Raw genomic sequence first — 22,374 nt, forward strand, 5'->3', positions numbered from 1 at the left:
CCAGCTGATATTCAACCAATTTTGCTATTTCTTAGAGCAAGTTTGAATTTTCTTTTTTTGGCGCTGTTGAGCTACTGCACTAGATATATTTAAATCTGCTGGAAGTGGTACCTGTTTAATATGCCCAGTTGTAGTTTAACAAGATATACACATGCCAAAAGTTTTCTGTGGGAATTGTGTTTCATTAGCTATCCAGTAGAAATCTTTTGAATTATCAAAAGATTGTAGATGAATCATATATTCAAATGTACCCACCAACATATATTATTCCCTTTTGGGATAGGCAAACATGATGGTGATGATTTATTGATTAACCAAGAGTTCATATCAGGATACAAAACAGGTAGATAAAATTGGGCAAAGCATATTAAAAGGAAAAAAAATAGTAAACCAATGCAATTAAAAAGGCAAGTGATAAGAAGAGGAAGAAATATAGCTAAAACCAGTTTCACCATAAATAGTGACTTTTGCAGTCCATTCTGTCTTGAGCTAATTGAAGCTTTCACGTGATACATGTTAATAAGACAGAGAAAGTATAGACTAATCTTAGTTACATCTATGCCACATGTACATTCCCTACTAATAATAAATATTTTACTGGTCATTTTAGGCATATTTGGGCGAATAAGTCCCAAGTATAACCAAAGCCCAGATTAACTCCAAGCATACTCATGATATTCTATGCAAAGTGAGATATGTAATCTAGAGGTTGTCCTGCAAGTTACTCTTGCCTGCTTCCCACTAATTAGGAGGTGTGTTCATTGTAGCATCTTCTGTATCTTAGAACAGCTGAGTTTGAACAACTTTGAACATTGAAGTGTTGTGGAGTATAAAGATCAAACTGCTACGGTATTTTCATGAACAAATCTCAACCCAGTTTCCTTTCACTATTACATTACTATTACAGTTCTATTCTATTTCTAATGGACATTTTTAATTTAGGGGTTTTATTTTTTATATATAATGCTTCTTATGTGTTGCTCATGGGGCTACAATTTTGGAGTCTCTGGCATTGGCCAGAGTTAGCTCATTGAAGAAACTTGGCAGTGAGCAACAACAGCTGGAGTGGCTGAATTGAAAATACTGTGTTTAATTGATAAGATGCAACCAAACGAAATCATCCTGAATTCTTTAAGTCATTTAATGAGAGGACTTTGCTTTTTGAATGGGGCCTTAATAAGAAGGTGAAGAGGTGATAAGACCCTTAAGCACAGATACCAGCTTTGACCTTATCCTGTTTTAACGATCTGTAAATGGTTATAAATATATAGCCATATATTTTCTGCCACCTTACATCAGGAAGATTGAGGGAAGTGGGGGAAGAGTGATAGGAATGATCTAGGTTCATTGATGATAAATACATATATTCAGAAGATTGGTTTCATTAAATGGAAGTAAGTGATACATAGTGGGGTATGAGATTGAGAATATGACAGGTTTTTGAAATTGAAACCTCTTGACCTTGGAAGAACTATTTGATCTTTCCAAGTGACCAGAAGTGGGTCTAACCTTTAAAAAGGCCATTTTGAGGATAAAATGTTTGGATCTTGAAGCATTTTGCCTACTTTTATGAAAACTAAATTGGTAAGTAAATTGATGAAAGTGAAAAGAATCAACCCATTTGACCCAGGGATAAAAAAAACCCCACTGTATGGCAAAATGAAGGAGGTGAAATAACTTTTACATCTTATAGGGTTATATCTTATCTTCATGTGTGATGATTTATGATAGCTACGGATGGCCAACTAAGGCTCTTAAGTTACAGCCTGGCATGAATAAGACATAACATGGTAGGCTCATTTTGTGTAAGGGAGGAGTTACAGGTGGTCATCACAGTAAATGATTGCATACTGAAGAAAGCATGAGGAAAGACAATGAGAAATAGCCATTGTTCTTTCTTCTCTGTTTTTCCATTTTGTTTGTGCCATAAGGGTTGTTGGTTATCTTGGCCTTGCTGCTTCCCTAAGCTATCACCTCTCCCATTTAAACTCTTCCTGCTCTCCTCAGGAAAGTGTTCTAACCATCACACGATACCATACATCTTTGTGCCCCTGTGCCCTCTTTTCAGTTTCTTTTGAGTTGTCCATGTGCCTTCAACAAAAGTGTGTATAGTCAAGACTATGGTTTTCCCAGTTGCAATGTATTGCTGTGAAAGTTGGACCATAAGAAAGGCTGAGCGCCAAAGAATGGGGGCCTTTGAACTATGGTGCTGGAGAAGACTCCTGCGAATCCCTTGGACTACAAGGCGATCAAACCGGTCAGTCCTAGAGGAGATCAATCCTGACTGCTCTTTAGAAGGCCAGATCCTGAAGATGAAACTCAAATACTTTGGCCACTTAATGAGAAGGAAGGACTCACTGGAAAAGAGCCTAATGCTGGGAAAGATTGAGGGCAAAAGAAGAACGGGATGACAGAGAATGAGGTGGCTGGATGGAGTCAATGAGCAGTAGGCGTGAGCTTAAACTTTAAACTCTTGTTAATGCAGACAACCTCCACCTTGTCACCTCATGTCTGAATCTGAGAGTAGGGGAAAAAATTCCCGGAGCCTCTTCAGTAAAGCTGCTAAGTGATGAGCTGTAATGAGTGATTGTACGATTAACCTTGCTTTAAGTAAGTGTCAAAACACCGTCACAATATACTCTTTTCCATCACTTCTATAAACGCCCACAGAGGTGTTAACAAAAGCTTTTCTAATTTGGTAGAACCTTTTACTCAAAGTTACTAACTATGTTTGAGTCTTTTGGCAAGTCCGCTTTTCTTGTGAAATATTTAGAAGCTCTGCCAAGGGAAGCTTTTATTTGGCACCATTACCGTTTGCACCTTGAACTTCTAATTTAAGAAGTGCTTCACAACCTTTTGCAGAAACAGCTTTCCTTTAAAATAAAAAATAAAAAGAAGCTCTTGGCATGAGTGGTAGCCACCTGTTATCACAGTCTTAATGAACATTTAGCACCAGTTCCTCTCACTCAGTACCCTCAAGCTTCAAGAGGGCCTTTTTTGCTGTTGGCAGCAGCATCTCAGTCACCTGGCATCTTGTCCTTGCCAGTTGGTTGGTTCAACCTATGAGAAGACAGAGTGACGTGACGCCTGCCATGCCATTGTTTACTTCTCTGAGTAATGAACTAGAGATGTTTCCTGCTTCAAAGAGGCCTAACGTGTGGATCTTGTCTTTGTAGCAGGCGCTGTGGCAACTTATGTTTCTCTTCATTCTTTTGCTATTTTCTTGAAAGCAATTGTGGTATTGCAATGGCTATTGTGGAATTACAGAGTGATCCAAGTCAACAGTTTGTTTGATACAAAGAGGGAAGAAGGAAACTAAGGAGGTGTGCAGCCTGCTTTGATTTGTTAACAAGGACATTTTTCAGGTGCCTGTGATTTTCTGTGGAAGAGGGAGAGGCCTCCGTATCCCTTCCCATTTTTTTGGCAGGAGTGAGATGCTGAGTCAACATGTCAGAACTCCTCCAAGGGAGCAGACATGTTCCTTGTTCTGGCAGGAAATTATATTTGACATTTAATTTGAAACATAAGCACAAAAATCACCCAGTGATAATCTGATAATGGGACCAAGTGAAGCAGAGTTTTGAATTGGCAGGATTAAGTGCTGTTTTAATATTACCTTTGAATTTTGTTTTCGGGCTACCCAGAATCTAGTACTGATTAATAGCAATAGCATTTAGGCATATATACCACGCCATGGTGTTTATAGCACACTCTGGGCAGTTTAAAATGTCAGCATTATTTGCGTCTTGCCTCCAACAACTTGGGTCTTCATTTGATCAACCTTGGAAGGATGAAAGGCTGAGTCAAACTCCAGCTCTGTCAGGATCAAATTCCAGGCTATGGGCAGAGTTTGCCTGTAATACTGCACTTTAACCACTGCGCCACCTGGGCTCTTAATAGACAAGGCTGGTTTGCTTAGTTACTTAATTGAATAAAAATGGGGGGGGGGGAGGATTGCATTGATCAGCCATGTAAGCACACTGAATACTATTTTAACTGGTAATATTAGTTTGTTAAGAGTTAGAATTGGAATTCTTTATTGGCAGGAAGGAAAGAGGGAAGGAAGAAAGAGGTAAGGAGAGGAGACTGGAAGGGAGAGAAAGAGAAGGAGAGAGGGTAGGAAGGGGAAGAGGAAGAGTAGGAGTAGGGGAGAGGTAAGGGAAGAAAGAAGGGGAAAGAGAGGAGGAAGGAAGAAAGTAGAGAAGGGAGGGAGGGAGAAAAGAAAGGGAAAATAAGGTGGTGTTAAAACAGGCGGATGGGGTGGTAAATAAAGCAACCCAAACTTTATATTATAACCTTTGAAAAGGAATAACAAATGCATAAGAATGATAAATGCAAAGAAGAAGAATAACCATGTGAATATAAACCTCTAATTATATGTAAGAGAATAAAAAAAAACTTTTAAAAAAGAATTCTTTATTGGCCAAGTGTGATTAGACACACAAAAAAATTGTCTCCAGTGCATAAGCTCTCAGTGAATATACAACAATAGTGATAGATCATTATCATAGTCATTGCAAAAATACATTTGAAAGTGATATTATTGTAACTGTGTCCAATTCATGCCTTCAAATTATTTTGAGGTTAGAAACTTGCTTTTCAAGAAAGAAGGTACTTGTCTACATCTTTCTAGCCTTGCTGTTTCTTTTAGACTGTTGGCTGCCATGGTTTTGGATCCCATTATTCCTCAAGCAGCCACATAGCAAATGCAATTATCACAGAACCAAACAAATTTATTTCCATAATCGCACAGTATTGATAGTAATACTGCCTTTGCTCAGCGAGGAATTTAGATTTAAATGAGGGAATCGAAGCACAAATCGTCCCATTTGCCGATGACACTAAACTGGCAGGAATAGCCAACATTCCCAGACAATGGGCTCAAGGTCCAGATGGCTCTCAGCAGACTTGAACCCAGGGCCCTACCTAAGAAAATGAAATTCAATTTAGCTTTCTCAATCTAGCTGACCTCCAGCAGTGTAGATGACTTCCACAATCTATGACAATGGTCATATTGTCTGCAGAATGTAGGGAACTGTTTGCTTGTCTAACACCAAATATGGATATTCATAAACACTTTTTACAAATTTGCTTATGAAATCCTGATTTCTGTAGACTGGATCTGATAAGTTCCAATCATACACAACTTGATTTGGATATTCTTGCTAGCTTTTTTATACATCGCTGTGACCATAATTTCTAAAGTCACAGTGGGGGGAAATATTAAATGCAGTACCAGATAAATAAAATATTTAGTGTCACATCTGAATGAAATGAATTTAAGGTTAGGTGTGTTTTGATTCTGTCTACTTTTTGAAGTTTGTCTATAGTACTCTACTCAAATGTCAAATATGGCACTTCATTACTGATTCTTCTAATTAGCCTATATAATAGGTAATTGTTTTACTAGTGAAGAGAAGAAAGACCTTTATGTCACCTAGATATCAAGAGAAAAGGTTTTCAGCTAACAAAATCCTCAGGTTTGATTATGAACCAATTTTGTTGTATACATGATGTAAAATGACAATAAAGGCTATACTATACTACCACGTTTCCCCAAAAATAAGACAGGGTCTTATTTTCTTTTACCCCACGAAATATGGCCTTCGGCTTATTATAGGGGGAGGGCTTATTATTTTCTGGGCCAGGTGAGAAGCGAGGCGTGCCTTTTGCCTTTCCAGTTCTGTTGCGCTCCTCGCCATTATGTTCAGGGTAGCCGCTGGTAAAAAAAAACACCCCTTCTCATGAGTTCAAGCAAACTTCTTGAAGTCGCGAGATGGTTTTTTTTTTTTTTTTTTACCAAGGGCTTCCCTGGACACAATGGCAAGGAACGCAACGGACCTGGAAAAGTAAGAGGCGCACCTCATGGCCCACTGCCCACCTCGCCCCAATGGTAAAGGCAGCCTGCCTGGTTCCCTTCCATGCTGCCCCTTTAGCGAGGGGTGGCAGGTGGGGGGGGGGAAGCGAGACACGCCTCTTACCTTTCGAGGTCCATTGCGTTCATTGCCCTTTTGTCCAGTGAATCCCCTTGTAAAAAAAAAACCTCATGAGTTCAACGTGAAGTTTTTTTTTACAAGGGGCTTCACTGGATGAAAGGGCGAGGTACGCAATGGACCTGGAAAGGTAAGAGGCACGCCTTGCGGCCCAACACCACCCACCTTGCCCCAATGGTAATGGCAGCCTGCCTGGTTCCCTTCCCCGCCGTCCCTTTAGCGAGGGGTGGCAGGTGGGGGGAAGCGAGACATGCGTCCTAGTGCTACCAGAGACTGTCAGCTCCACTGAGTTCCTCACCCTTTCGTTCATTGAAGCCCCTTGTAAAAAAAAACCTCACGAGTTGAACTCATGAGGTTTTTTTTACAAGGGGATTCACTGGACAAAAGGGCGAGGAACGCAATGGACCTGGAAAGGTAAGAGGAGCGCCTTGCTTCTTCCCCCACCTGCCACCCCTCGCTAAAGGGATGGCGGGGAAGGAAACCAGACAGGCTGTCTTTACCATTGGGGCGAAGTGGGCGGTGTTGGGCCACGAGGACCCAATTGGGGTGTGGTGGATGGTATTTTTTTGCGCGAGAAGGAACAGCGGGAAGGGGTGATCGCATTGCTGGCCTGCTGCTCTTTTTGCGGCGGACTCTTTTTGCATGGGAGGGAAGGGCTGGGGGTGGAAGCACTTTGCTTCGCCTGCCTCTTTTTGCCCTGTAAGCTGTACCGGTAGGTGGTACACTGGTAATGGCGGAGACCAGCTGCACATGCGCTTAAATAGTTGGGGCGGGCTTATTTTCCAGAGAGGGCTTATTATGGCGCATGCTCTGAAAAGCCCAATTGGGCTTATTAGCAGGGCATGTCTTATTTTTGGGGAAACACGGTATATGTTGTTTTACTAATCTTTTACCATATATTCACTGTATATTGTATGCAGTTTATATGGTATATTTGGCAGATTATTAAAGGTTGGCAGTTCGGCAGTTCAAATCCCTAGCACCACGTAATGGAGTGAGCTCCGTTACTTGTCCCAGCTTCTGCCAACCTAGCAGCTCGAAAGCATGTAAAAATGCAAGTAGAAAAATAGGAACCATTTTGGTGGGAAGATAATAGCATTCTGTGTGCCTTCGGTGTTTAGTCATGCCGGCCATATGACCACGGATACGTCTTCGAACAGCGCAGGCTCTTCGGCTTTGAAACGGAGATGAGCACCGCCCCCTAGAGTCAGTAAAGACTAGCACATATGTGGGAGGGGAACTTTTACCTTTATCTTATTACTGCAAAAAGTATCCAAATGAACATCTTAGATTTAAATCAAATCATACTTTCAGTAAATGTATTCAGGATTACGAGTTCAATATGTTTCCTAGTATCAAGCTGCTCATTTCAGTCTAAGGGGAAAAAAATAACTTTCTTTTTTTCCTACGCAATGTTTTCCGTTTATGGGGCTCTTCACACGAAAGTAGCTGGAGAATTGATATAACTGGTTGAGATAATTTCCTAGAACATATTGATTCACAGGCTTTTTGCACCTTAAATATCTCCAAGTAAATATTCTTTCCTTCTCTAAAAATCAATATAGCTGTAAAGGTGCATGATTGTTAGTACAATAATGATTATTGATTGATACCCAAACTGCATGGAACAAAAATATAAAATCTTTTTTTCTAATGTTTGGTCTCTTTTTATTGGTATGTGAAAGTTTAAGAAAAAGCCGTTTCAGCTAGCAATTAGCATCCTGCATTACGATTATTTGCTACGGCTTGGCTACACTCTTCCCATGGAGCTATTGATAGTTCTTTCATTTATTTATGTATGTATGTATGTATGTATGTATGTATGTATGTAAAATTTTTCTGAATGCATTCCATGGTGTAGACTATTTTATATTTAAGATCCAGGAAATGTAAGGATTAATTTTGCTTTTTAATTATTTGTTTTCTCTTAGCCACCATAATTGTTGAGAAAAGAACAGCTGGATATTTTTATGCTTGTATGATATTACTAATTTCCTTATTTTTAAAAAAATGATACAATCCATCAAGGCAAATATATGCAATGTGTATCGTTTGCACATAATCTAAAGCTTTGCAATCTTCATAAAGATGAGGCTGTAATGGATGCATGTAGAGCTTTGAATAAATAATGTCTTCTATTATTTTATCCATAATTTCCTGTGTATGAAAGTATTTCACTCTCATATCCTTCTTACAGAAGATAGATCATGCTATAACAGAAAAGGCCTTTGGGAATACAGTGTAATATTTATTTTATTTTTTAACGTCCAGAGGTCAGGAGAACCCAGAGTTAGAAGTTCTGTGCATCAGGGCATAATAATTGATTAACCATTCTGTTTTTACTGTGCTTTTCCTTCTAATTAATTACATTTTAGCTTTGGATTAATATTTTCTAAAATGCTGCTTCTAACCCTTCTGTTAGCTGTTGACGGGGGAAAGGCTAATGTTGACTTAATGTAGGATCTTAATCATATCAACTGTCACCCAGTTCTTTTTAACAAATATTTTCCACTGTTAACAGTTTCAGGGTAGGAATTCTTTTTATGACAAGGATCCAAGGGCACTCTTATTTAATGGCCTTTTATTGCCACAGTGCTCTATCTTTCTTCGTAAGCATTGCTTGCTTTAAAAAAAACTATACTCTGGTGATTGTGGGAAAGAGTTATTTATGTTTGTAGCAGTGGGAACAGGATATTTCAGAACAGCAGTTTATACTCTGATTTCCCAAGGAGGCGAACAGTTGCTCTACAATGAACGTATACCCAAGCACAATGAACTCACAAAGAATACACTGAGTAGAGATCAGAGATTTTGCTTCCAGCCAAACCCTGGCTTCCCGTTCAGCCCTACTTGCTTCTTTGTTTGTTTGTTTGCTTGTTTAACTATTTTTTCATTTTCTGATTTGCCCATCTTCCCGGGGTGTGTGTGTTCCTACCGGTGTTGCTACTGGTTTGCTTCCCACACGCACACCAGTGCGCAGTTGACTATAAATTGTTCCGTGCATGTGCGAAGAACATGAAATAATACTAAAAAACATGCCGACAATGGCAGTGGTGACCGTGGAACTGGTTCGGGGTCGTGGTCAGCCTGGATTGCTGCCGGTTCTGTGACCAAGGCCAAATTACCACTACCAGTTCGGCTGAACTGGTGAAAACCAGTAAAAACCCACCCTGCATCTCCCTCAAAGAGGGAGTCTTATCCTAAAGAGACAGAAACAGGCAACAAAATATTTGGCAACTTGGTGCCAAAATCTTTCTTTGAATAAGATATACCAATTCAAACCGTGTACTGTCTGTTTGATACTTTCCCCTTGAAAAGGTTTTATACAAATAAACACACACACACATACACAAAAAAAACCCTAGCATATTTAACCGTCACAATAATCAGTAGACAACATGGGGGAAAGCAGCATCCAAATGGGAATCTTTTCTCATGGTCTGTTGCAGAAAGTTCAAAAAGAACACGCAGGTAGACAATTGAGTGATCTTAAGCACTAAAGTTTAGAGAGGGAGCAGGGCCAGCAGACAAGAGAAGACTCAGTTAAGGAGCAAACTGAATTCAAGCACCTTCCCACCATTTTTCCAAAACTCTATCTTCTCCCCTAAGAGAAATGTAGTTTACTATTCTTCTGCTATGCTTATATACGGTGTTTCCCCTAAATAAGGCCCAGCCTGAAAATAAGCTCTAGCTTGACTTTTTTTGGGTGAGCCTAATATAAGCCCTACCCCAAAAATAAGCCCATGGAAAGGGTGTGACCAACACAAGAGGCGGCGAGCTCCGATATATCGGATTTATATTTCTGATGCACTTTATGTCATATATCTGCTTAAACAAATTCTGGTGTGATTACATCCATTATGGCCATTCTTAGATATTACACCCTAAAGAAAAGACAAAAAACAAGTCTAAAGGTGTATATATATTTTAGGTTGTACGGACGGAGAAGAATAGTTTGAATAATCGGTTTCTGCCCTGGGATGAGATTGAAACAGAAGCCATTTTGTCCATTGATGATGATGCCCACCTTCGCCATGATGAGATCATGTTTGGATTCCGGTGAGTGAAATCTAATTTTTAATCATCAGCCATTAGGTCTGAATTAATTATCTGTTTCCATCAATATTTGCAGATATGAAGGATTACAATTCCTGTTATCCTTACTTGCTTTGGCCATTTCTGTGCTGACTGGGAATGATAGAATTTTGAAGCCGATGTAGAACTTTCTTCATGTTTGCCATTATAACATTTTTCTTCATGCATTATTATTATTTCCTTTTCTCAATAATAAAAGGGATGTGCATATGTTCTATTTATTATATTTTTAAAGCAGAAGAAGGAAAACAATTATCTTACGGCCTTGATTATCTTCTCTTTCCTCCCATCCCTCCTTACGAGTGAAAATAATATTTCCCAACCTTATGGGATATTTTCTGAAAGATCAGTTATGTGATTCCATTTCTCTCTGTTCATAACTCCCACCATATGGAGACACTCATTTTTAGCATACTTCATTTTTAGTAACAAATTGCTATTTATACCACTATTAAAAGAGCCTGTTGTTTGCTGGCATGCCATAAACAGCCATGGGAATATCACAGACAGGGATGTAAGCCAATATTGGAAGATGGAGAGCAGCAAGAAGAAGGCAGGATTTTTGGATAAAATTTCCTGTGCAAGAAAAGCAGCTCTTTTCAAATTGTTAAAAGCAACCAAATTGGTTCCAAAGCTTTGACAACTGCTTCAGAAAGATAGAAAAATGTCATTGAAAATGGTGGCTGATTTAATGGTTTGAAAAGAGGTGCTTTATATTCATTCCTGCCATTAAGCCCTCTTAGTCTTGGAACATCTGAATACAGCCCTAATAGGAGATGGTCTCAGGTTTCACTGCCAAAATAAATAGAATTTTGATTGTTATTTGTGCTCAAGATCATACTGTCAGGTTTCCAAGTGATGAAACCCATTCAAAAAAGAAATGTGCAAAGTCCATCTTCAAAAAGAAATTTGGCAAAGTCTGTTTTAATTCTGGGTCTGACACAAACTGGAATTATACCACATAATATTGTAAGTTAGAAACATTCTCGGTGTCTTCAAACTCCACCTTCTGTTCTCAGGAGGAGCCTCTGTTCCCATGGGAAAGGTCACTTGGCCAAAACAATCCTCACTATCTATTTGCTCCTCCCTCCCCCCCACCTTAAGAATGTGGCGAGGCCAAAAAAAACCTTACAAAATAAAGAGAAAGAAAGGGGAATAAATGAGTATAATAGAGAGCTGAATAAAATGGCTACACATATGTCAAATTTGGGCTCGACATAAGCAATGAAAAAGAGAGTCAAAGTGTTATATCACTTCATCACTTTCTCTCACAAAAAAGGTTGAGAGCATTATTGTAGTAATATTTAATACATCTGAAATGGAGGGCCATTCATCCCAATTCTAGAAAGTGAGGGTGGAAGAACCCTTTAAACTAAAGTTTAAAAGGTAAATGTGTAATGTAGACAACTCAATAATAGCAACCATTGTGATCTGGGGGATTTCTCTCTCTTCTTTTTCTCTCCGGCATGTTCCACCTCCTCTCTGCCTGCTTTAAGTTATTTTGTTTGTATTTGTAGGGTCTGGAGAGAAGCTCGGGATCGCATTGTAGGATTCCCTGGGAGGTACCATGCATGGGACATCCCTCACCAGTCCTGGCTCTACAACTCCAATTACTCCTGTGAACTGTCCATGGTGCTGACGGGTGCTGCTTTTTTTCACAAAGTAAGAGACAAATCCTTAGAGAGAACATTATTTCTTATGATGACTTAGGCCAAACACTTGTTCTAATGAGGAAAACTGCAAGATTACTAATTGTGGAGAATTTTGTTTTTTTCTCAGTTTTCCAAAACATGTGTAGTCTGGAAATAGTGATATCAATCTGTGACTAGGAGCAATTCTATGTGCTATGTGTTGCTGTGCAAGTATGTTTGGCTTTGTTGTACTATGTGTTGGAAGTAAAAGAGGGCAGCTACTAATAATCTCTGTGTTGCTGCTCCCCATCAAAGGGCCACATTTTATTGTATGGTCAAAATCCTGGGTTTGGACTGAATAGGGTTGTTTGCTCATTGGGATTTTTGATTTTGAGTCACAAATTACCTATTTAATCTCTGAAGCAACTTCTCTTTGGAGCATTACGTTCTTTTTTTGAAACTTGATCTTAATCTCTCCCTCCCCTCTCTTTATAATTATTTATTACCTTTAAAGCCATACAGGGCCTGGGATGTGAATATTTGCAGAACTGTCTGTCCCTAAAAATGTCTGTCTATCCTACTAGATCAGATAGAGCAGGGGTGTCAAACTGGCGGCCCATGGGCCAGATGCATCACACACAGACCACGCCTACTCCAGCTCCGCAAAGGGAAAAATATAGTGGAACATCATGTGACAGCAACATGACACCGCAAGTTTGACACCCATGAGAATGAGACACTCTAGGTCCTCTTGCTGCAATCTTGTGATCTAGTGGGACCTTAGAAGTGGAGAAATGGGACTTTTGTGTGGCTCCCCCTATCTTGTGCAACACCCTCCTGTTGGTGATTTGATGGGTTCCTTTCTCCCTTCTAGCTTTTTGGAAGGTCATCAAAGCCTGACTTTTCAAGAAGATGCTGGGATTTTATGGGTGGAAGGCATGGAAGGAGGGCAGCTGTGCCTCCTGTCGGGCATTCCAAGGGCATTGTAGCAGAGAGTTTTTATTTATTGCTTTTATGATTGTTTTATTTATTGATTGTAATGCGACATACAAATGTTTTAAATGAACAAATAACATATTTTTGGAATAAAAGACGCAACTTTTCCCCTCAAAAATGAGGCTGAAAACCTGGCTGAATACAGCATTTTTTGCCTCCCTAAACTCCGCCCCTTCACCAAAATAGCCGTGCATACCCTTATGGAGGGTTTTAGAGAGCTCCTGGGGACTGGGGAGGGCAGAAATGAGCGCAAAATGGTCTGTTTTTTTGCCCCCCCCCCAGCTGCCAGCAGCACTCTATAAACCTCCATAAGGCTATGCATGCAATTTTTTTGACAAAAAATGGGCCTGTTTTTGTGAAAAATGCTCTTTTTTTTGCTCATTTTTGGGGTGGGCACCCCTCAGAAGCACTCTGCAAGTCCCCCCTCCAAAGGATATTCATGCCTTTTTTAAAACATGGGCCCTTTTTTGTGAAAAACGGGCCCTTTTTCACACAAAACGGGCCATTTTTGGGAGGTTTGCAAAGTTCAAAAACTCCCCCCCCCCTTTTTTGGGAAAGCTCTTTAACTGATTGATGAGAATTACATTGATCAAGTGCTGTGCCAGCAGAAACAAAATCTTAGGTGCTGCAGATTGTCAGCGATTTCCTTCTTCAGCACATGGATAAATACACCTGGGACATTTACCTATCTACCTACTCTCTCTTCCTACCTACTTACTGTATCTCTCTCTCTCTCTCTCTCTCCCCTCCCCCCTCCATCTATCTAACTACTCTCTCTCTCCCTACCTATCTATTGTATTTCTCTTTCTCTCTCCCCTCTATCTACCTATGTACCTACCTACTCTCTCTCTCTCTCTCCCTACCTATCTACTCTATTTCTCTCTCTCTCTCTCTCTCTTCCAATTTCTCTCTATCCCTCTACCTACCTACCTTCTCTCTCTCTCTCCCTATCTATCTACTATATTTCTCTCTTTCTCTTTCTCTCTGTCTATCCCTCTACCTACCTACTGTATTTCTCTCTCTCTATTTTTCTCTCTCTATCCCTTTATTTACCTACATACCTACGTACCTACCTACCTACTCTCTCTCTCCCTACCTACCTACTGTATTTCTCTCTCTTTCTCCCCCTCTCTATCCCTCTATCTACCTATCTGCTTTTTAAAAAATTTGCCTCTTCAAAACCTTGGTGCGTCTTATACTCCGAAAAATAAGGTACATAAAATACAGCCCTTCCTTTTCTGCTGCTCATGTGTCCCAGAGCTGAGAAATTTAAATAAAATTCAGCCCTATACAAGTTCACAGAGTTTCAGTTTTAGCCTTGGTGTTTTCTGATCCTCCAACAGTAGAATCTGTTACCTTACATCAGGTTGATAGTTAGTCTATTAGGTGTGTACATCAGGGGGAATGGGATTCTTCTACCCATCTACAATGGGCCGATGATGGAAAATCAAACAGGAGTCTCTCCTTTATTTCTGGATTGCCTTTTCCAATTTGTTTTTTGATGGAATGGCATATAGTTTGAAATGATTAAGCATGCCCAGCCGTAAGCAGCTTTCACAAGTCTCATGAGACTGGGAAATGATGCAGTTGCTTTAATAACATTCAGAGAAGTGGTTTCTATCTACACTTCTGTGTACTGAAGCACGTCTTTTCAATGGACAGAGAAAAACAGTGAGATTTTCACAGGCCATGACCACATAGAAAACATCAAGTATGGACTTGAAAAACATTCAAACTGCCCTTTTCCTTGATGTTTAGTTGAAGAGCCCTGCAACTGAGCTAAGACATTGCGCACCCTCCCCCCCTTTTTAATACAAAATTGGAACTCTTGATTACTCCAACATCCTTGGACTCTGTTTGTTAACTATAGTATGGAATGATTATCTAATTTTTTTATCTGATAAAAGATTTCATATTTTATCTAGACAATGGTGGATTGTTTAGAAGTATCATCTTTCTTTGTCAAAAATCATTAATTTGAACTGTATTCTATAATACTTAAAAGCAGTTCTCTTTTGTGAAAATAATTTATATGACAAGAAATAAGCTTATATGGAGTGCAGGTGGGATTAGAACAGTGGTGAGATTCAGCCAGTTCGCACCTATCCGGGAGAACCGATTTTTAACTTTCTCAGAGGTTCAGAGAACCGGTTGTTGGAAGAAATCTTCTTTTGGTTTTTTTCCACTTTACAGGGCTAATCCTGTAAGGAAGGCAGGAAGGAAACATTCTGGTGTTGTTTCTAGCTTAATCTTTATTGCTCTGCTTACAGAAACTGCCTCTCTGGTTAACCCTTATTACATTGTAACAGCTAAGGCAAAGTGCCCATCGACCTGAGTAATGTTGAGTTGGTCACGCCCATACGGTCACATGACCACTAAGCCCCGCCTACCCAGCTGGTCATTAGGACAGAGAACTGGTTGTTAAAATTATTTGAATCCCATCACTGGACTAGAACTAATCTTGTTTTTCCTGTCTTAAATAACTTAAAGGAGGGATAAGGAAGCAGTTGCCTTTCTGGTGATTTTGAACTGCAGTATTTATGATCCCTTGATATTAACCATGTTGCCTGGAGCTTATGAGTATTGAACTGCAGGACATCCGGAGGACACAAGTTGCCTATTTCTGCTTATATCCAGAGTCATTCAAGTTCTGTTGTTCCAGTGAGAAAATGTATCTAGAGATAATAAATTCATATTTTCACTTTTGATGATGTCACTTTGACTCTTACAGAGCACATATGTTAGCTGTCATGAAACTTTATTATATGTGTGTATCTTGATTAAAGGGTAAAGCTAACATGCTTATCTAACGTCATCTGATAAAAGATTTTGCTTCAGCTTCTTCGGCAAGATTTTCGTACTTTTGTCCTTTTTTAAACATGTGCTCATTTTTCCTTTTGCTTTTAGTACTACGCCTACCTGTATTCTTACGTGATGCCACAGGCCATCCGTGATATGGTAGATGAATATATCAACTGTGAGGATATTGCCATGAACTTCCTGGTTTCTCATATTACTAGGAAACCACCAATCAAGGTCAGTACTTGCTGAAATATTGAGAAAGGCAGTTTCCCCCACAAGAACATGAGTAAAATGTGATCATGTTTCTTGCTCTCTTGCACCCAGGTGACTTCCCGGTGGACTTTCCGTTGCCCTGGCTGTCCTCAGGCACTCTCTCATGATGACTCCCATTTTCACGAGCGGCACAAATGCATCAACTTCTTCGTCAAAGTCTATGGCTACATGCCCTTGCTGTATACGCAGTTCCGTGTTGACTCAGTCCTCTTCAAGACCAGGTTACCACATGACAAGACTAAATGTTTCAAATTCATCTAAGCAGAAAACACGGCTGTGGATGTCTGGAACTGGCCTATGGACAAGGCAGAAAGGTCAATGAACCGGGGGACGGTTGACCCTTTCTGTTTATACTGGGACTCAAGCTCTGCCAGAACTATATGGCACAGGACTCCGTTGAACGAGAGAGCTTTGACTCACTTATTCAGAAAAAAATAAAAGACTTTCTTTAGATCCCCAGTAAGTTGTTTCACCAAGGCTATAACTGGGGTTTTAAAAATATTAATTATTATTTAAAATGAAAGTGTTTTAGATATGCCTTTTTGGGAGGAGGGAGGAAGGGGGAGGAGCATTATTTTATTTTCTTCCCAGCCCTAATGATGCTTGGAGGGAAGCAGTGACCTAAGAAATTCCTGTATTCCTCAGTGAGCAAGTGATGCAGTTGGGAAAGTTGGGTTTGGTCACCAGAGGCTCATAACTGCTTGCTCTTTGGTCTTATGTGCTTCAGATCTGCTCGGGATTTCACAGAGGAGATTATACATTCCCTTCACCCGGAATCCCAGATCTCATCTGTTTCCCTTAGTAGCGCCAAGGAGCTCATTGCTATGGTCAAGCTTTTTCCTTCTTTTCTCTCTCACCGACCTCATTGTAAAGCAAGGTCCTCCCAGAACGCTGCCTGTCCTGTGTGCCTGCTGATGGATTATCTCAGAACACCACGGTGACTTCCTGTCTGTGCTCCCAATTATTCACGGCTGCTGCGGTTGCCTCAGAAGAAAGATAGCTGGAACCCCCTTTCTACTTTTCTTTCCCAGATCCTAGATGCTGCTTTTTCTGCCATTAACAAAGCTCTGTCCCACTGTCTCCCTGGCCTTGGAAGATTTGGTTCAGCTCAGAGGTCTTGATTGACAGATTATTTATTAATTCTGTTTTCATGCCAAGTTTCCTTACGGTTAACTGGACCACAGTTTTATCCAATTGACCCAATTTTCTGGGTTTGCATGGCATACTGAAACACAGACTAACCGCGCAGGCTGAGTTTGGGCAGCATGGGAATCTAAACCTGGTGGATTGCTAGTTTGCATTTCAATGTGTCATGTGAATACAGCCATAAAATATGGACAACTATGTTACTTATGAGCATAGTGCCAACAGAACAGCAGTCTAAAAGAAGCAGAGGCTGATCTGGAGTGTAGAAAAGAGTGAGATCTTTGTTAAAACCCTTTGGATGAGGACTTGTAGTGAATGCCATAATTCTACATCTCCAGCATGTGCAGATATTTTCTGTCCCCTTCCTTTTATGTGCCGTGGGCCTGTAGAGAGATGGTTCTGGCTTGCTAATGGAATTTGTATTGATTCCGACCTCTGGGATCAATTCTGCAGACAAAGGCATGAATTCAACAGGCTTCTGTGGCCTAGTTTTTTAGCCCTTTACCTCCTGGTATCCCTTTTTCACTTTAACTACATTCATAGCCGTTGTTAAAACATTCTGAAAATTTCTTGTTGGCAATGTATGTGTAGTGAGTCTCAACTGATGTATAAGCTCCATTTCTTTCTACCTTTGTTTTTTTGTGCCTAGATTGCTAGGCACAATACCCCAAATTGCTAATTTTCAAAGAGGCCCATTCCAGTACACACTCTTTCCCAAAGTAGGCCACCAGTAAACAGTTTTGGAGCAACTGAGAAACTGCTGTCATTTCTAAACCCCCTAACCTTAATTGAGTCTTCACTTCAGCTGTTACTTTTCATTTGTGGACAGATAATAATAAATTCACCAAATCCCTATAGCATCTATAATACATTGGCACTCCTGTAACAAATGTTTCTGAGGGAATATAATTTCTATGTGCCTCTCCCCCATGGACCATTTGGTAATGCCAAAACTTCTGTAGAGTTGCTCTGCTTATTTGTAGCTTAGCTGTATTGAATGTTACCATATTTGGGCAGTATTAACTACCCATTTCCTTATTTCCTCTTTTAACATTTGATCTAAATTACAAATGCTCAGAGTTATCAGTCCTATCACAGTCTTAAGGAATGGCCAATCCTACCTAAATATATAGTTTCTCATTTGCATGAGAACAGCACAGATCTCACAGATCTTGATAAAGTCACAGAACACCTCTTTGTGGTGCTGATCATTCCTCACTGAAGTGGGTCCTTGCCCCACATTTAGACTGCAGTTATTTAGTGATGCTGCTGAACACATAGGTGGTTGAATGTCTCCCACCCCCCCACCCCCGAAGAAAAGGCAAAAGGAAGGGCAAGTTGGAAGTATTTCATCAATCATGCTTGGTTTAAGTTGAGTTTGGCCTGTTGTGACCTCTCTTTTACACATTTAGGTTTGCATGCTCATACAGACCTAAATGTATTCAGGGCGTTGTTCATTATACTCAATTTAAACTAAGTTTTTTGGGAGCGAAGGTAGCTATGTGTTGATGGTATTTTGTCTTATTCTGACTCTTGCTACTTGCTCAGAAAATTACTTCCTGGTAAATATGTGAGTCATCCCATTTTTCAGGCTGAGCAATGCATTTGTTTATCCAGTTCTTTCAGGCATCAATTTTAAGTTGAAGTTGTATTATTTTCTTAAGCTTGAAGTATTTACATTGCAACAGGAGGCTTTCCATCTTTGTGCTATAGCTTGCAATTAATCTAAGTTGTTCCCCTCAATAGGTAGGGCTGTCCTGATCATCCAGCTGTGATGCTTCTAGACCTCTATCATATATGAAGAAACCCAGATTACAACCCTAATATGCTTCAGTGACATCTGTTCATTTATAAAGTTTAAAACACACATACCCTCTCTTGGGTTTTAAGAATCTACTGGTGATGGATAATCACTTTAAATACCATCCCAAATATGAATTTGGCAATGCATAGAATGTGAAGAAGCTTAGATCGAATCGTACTCTACTGGATTTCATGCTTGATCTGCTGGGAGAATGAACTTGTTGTTTTAATGTATCATTCTTCCAGTGAAAATAAGAAGAAAACGAGCAATCACATGAATTGTCCTTTTTACCAGGCCTTCAAATTAATCAGCAGATCTCACCATACCTTGCCCACCCATGATAAAAATGTCCAACCGATAACTCTGCTGTAGTCGATATGCTTTTCTGTCAAAACGGTGGATTTCCTTTCCTTTGAGAAGATTAGCTAACAGGATGGTAAAACAGAGGGAAAACTTCCTGTTTAGTGGCATTCTGGAATGCCAACCACTGTAAATGGCCCTTCCTTTTTCACTACTCTGCTACAGGGGATTTTTTTTTAAAAAAAAAAGCTCAGTGAGCGTCACATTTTAAATAATGGTTTAAAGGGGGGGAAAAGTGAGTCTAAAGCCTTGGGGCTCTAAAACCTTGAGCACGATACGCATATGCTGAATTTTGTAAAAGAATAAAATAAACAGCGAGTTTACCTTGAATGTGTCTAATTGTCAGCCATTCAATAATGACAGAAAGTTGATAATGGAAAACATGTGAGCCATTCAGATTGAAAAGCACTGGCCCTAAGTGCTCCATTGTCAACTGCTGACCTTTCTGGCACAGAACTGGCCATGGTGCTGAATTGAAAATTAATGAAAAACATCCCTGAGCCATTGAACGTCTTAATTACATTTGCTTTGGTTTGTGCAACTCTTTTATTATTACTATTACAGTGGTTATGTTGGCTGTGGTGTTAGTGATAATGCTATTTGTGGAAATGCACAGATGTGAAAAATAAAATGTTAATTTTATATTTTAGGCAGAAGGATGAGAACTTGTATTGGATTTGGACTATTAAGGATTTGATCCTTAACTCACAGTTGTACGTATGTTGGCAGTCATAAATCCACATGTAAAAAGCCTTTACACTTTCAAATGGGAGGAGGGAAAACAGGGTTCAACATCTCCTTTGATCTTTACTTGCTTCCTACATGTTTCCACTGTTCACAGAAGTGGCAGCAGTATTCCTAAGAGGACAGGGCCTTCTGTTTTACCCACACCACAGCTGTTGGTTATTGGCAGGAACAGAGCTAGTAGAAGTGATAAAAAAAAATAACCCTGTGCAGATAATAAAAGAGTTTGGTGCTTTTCGAAAAACATCTGTATTGAGTAGTTCAAATGCAAATGAGACTGTAAAACAGGGGTGCCAAACTCAAGGCCCTGAGGCTGGATCTGGCTTGCGGGGCTGCCCTGGAAACAGCAAAGGACTGGCCCGTGTTGCCTCTGCCAGTGAAAACGGAGCTTGCGAGGGCCACGTGCGATCCTCCCAAGCTCCGTTTTTGCTGGCCCAGGCTTGTAGGAGGCCGTCGCAGCCCAAAACACAGCTCAGGAGCCTGTTTTCACTGGTAGAGCACTCGGGTCACCACAGGCCCCCAACACAAGTGACATCAAGCTGGCCATGCCCACCCTGGTTACACCCACCCCAGCCCCCCAAGGTCAAACACAGCCCTGATGTGGCCCTCAATAGAGTTTGACACTCATGCTGTAAAAGCACATATTCTATAGAAAGAATTGAGGGGAAAAATGCTTTGATTCAGGTTTTAAGGAAATGCCCAAGGGAACAATTAAAAAGATGTGCTTTAGCCAGTGGCTTTAATGATTTAGATACAACATGATTGCTATATTCCATCTGGAACCTAGAGCTTACTACAAGCTGTAATTTCCTCCTGGGAACTGTGATGAAGATGAGGGGACAGGAGGAACAAATAGTCCCTTAAGAGAACTCATCTCAGACTTTTGCTGCCTTGGTATCAAGGGGCTCTCCATGGGATGGCTATGTCTAAAAGAGGGTGCAAAGCATTAGCCCTGGCTAGGAAAAAGCAGTGTATACTCAAGATAAAAAAAAAATCTATCATGACTACCAATTTGTGATTTTTTTTAAAAAAAAATTTCAACATTAACATGAAGCTGAACTGTGGAAGATGGTTGGGTCTTGGAAAACTAATTTTAGAAGCCTTCATTTTTAATGTTATAGCTTTCTTTACTGCATGTTACTCTTGTTTTTAGACAAAGCTTGTATCTTAAAATGGCTCACATCAGTATTAAAAAATACATCTTGCCCTCTGGCTTAGAATCTAAAAAGGAAAAACAGACAAGGGAGTGGGAGTGAAAGGAAATGAGAAAGTTCCTCCAGGCTAGAAACAGGTGTTAAAAAAGATATACCATGTTGTTCCTGCTGGATTGAGCTTCTCTTCCACCTCACTTGAATAGTGACTGTTTCAGATATGAATAATGCTTCCTTCCTTCCTTCCTTCCTTCCTTGTTATGGCTGAAGCTTGTGATTGTAACAGGGCTCTCTAACTTCTTTGAATCCTGAACACATTTAGAATGTTAAATGCATCTTCTCCTCCTCTTTCCAACTGGCTGGTGTGAAGGGAGGATGTGTCCATTCACAAAAACAACTGCAATATGTCAAACGAGTAGCAAAGCATCAATGAACAATAATGTTCACAGTCATTTTTTTTCCTGCTGGGAAAGTTAATTAACTTCCGAACAAAGCACTGGATTGCCGTCACTTGCCCATTCTAATTTTTTTAAAAAATAAAACGTTTGGATTCTGTTTGTACGCCAGATGGATTCATGGATATATTTTTTAATCGTCTTGAATTATCTTGGGACTTTGCAGATTCCAGCTTCTACTTTTTACAATGCTTATTTATATATGAATAATAACTTATGTGGCAAAGAGCCTGGGAGGTGCTAAGAGAGCCTGATCCTGTTGACTTTCATAAGGATTATTGGAGATTATCAGTTTTCATATTATTTATTACACTTAAAGACATAGGGCTGAGTGTAAAGGCACTTACTCTGATTTTCAGTGAATCTTGTCCAGATGATTGGTCCTGTAGGTGAGTAAAAGAAATCCTTTAAACATACCTTCGTACCTGGATCAGGGAGATAGCTGTTCTAGACTGCAACATAACTAGTCTTGATTTCCAGATAGTTAACATGATCTTGTGACCTTAATCAGAGCTTATTCTGATAATGGAACTAGGTTTTGGTTTGAATCATTGTGTTGATTGTTGTTCTGACCGAGGCTTCCCAGGAGCATGAAGCTAACTCCTTGTCCCGACAAAAAACCCTTTTATTAATTTACTGTGAATTCTGCTTGCTCACGTCCAGCAAAATCTTTCAGGATTTACAGTCACAGACCTTATCTGGTTTGGAGAGCTGACAGGCCAATATCTGCAAAACTAGGCAAAGAGTCTGGGAGAATCACGAACCAATTAAGCAAACTAATTGTCTCCTGCAAACTCCTCTCCCCTTTCGCTCCTCCTTTATTTCCTCTGGGAGGGCCAATTCATCATCCACCTGTACTCGCAAGTCGACCTCTGTTCTTTAGCTGTTTCCTTTGTCTGGCAACTCTTTGCATGCGCACACTGG

The 22,374-nt window shown here is 40.0% G+C and overlaps 1 protein-coding gene across 2 annotated transcripts in view; it reads left to right on the plus strand.

Annotated features, from left to right (window-relative positions):
- Positions 1 to 19,745, plus strand: part of EXTL3 (exostosin like glycosyltransferase 3) — a 149,478-nt gene extending 129,733 nt beyond the window's left edge. Inside the window, exons 4-8 of one of the 2 annotated variants that reach the window (XR_015696895.1) lie at positions 9,925 to 10,052; positions 11,606 to 11,750; positions 15,623 to 15,751; positions 15,842 to 16,249; positions 18,683 to 19,745. Coding sequence is in view for 1 of the 2 variants with exons in the window: in XM_014057459.2 (XP_013912934.2) it covers positions 9,925 to 10,052; positions 11,606 to 11,750; positions 15,623 to 15,751; positions 15,842 to 16,051 (612 nt within the window). In the remaining variant the exon portion in view is untranslated. Of the gene's footprint in view, positions 1 to 9,924; positions 10,053 to 11,605; positions 11,751 to 15,622; positions 15,752 to 15,841 lie in introns of both variants that reach the window. The other variant, XM_014057459.2, reaches the window with a different exon arrangement.
- Positions 19,746 to 22,374: the final 2,629 nt, after the last annotated feature.

Source organism: Thamnophis sirtalis, unplaced genomic scaffold (assembly GCF_051295495.1).
Source record: "Thamnophis sirtalis isolate CommonGarterSnake01/CBP01778 unplaced genomic scaffold, rThaSir2_p1.2 scaffold_6, whole genome shotgun sequence".
NCBI classification, from domain to species: Eukaryota; Metazoa; Chordata; class Lepidosauria; order Squamata; family Natricidae; genus Thamnophis; species Thamnophis sirtalis.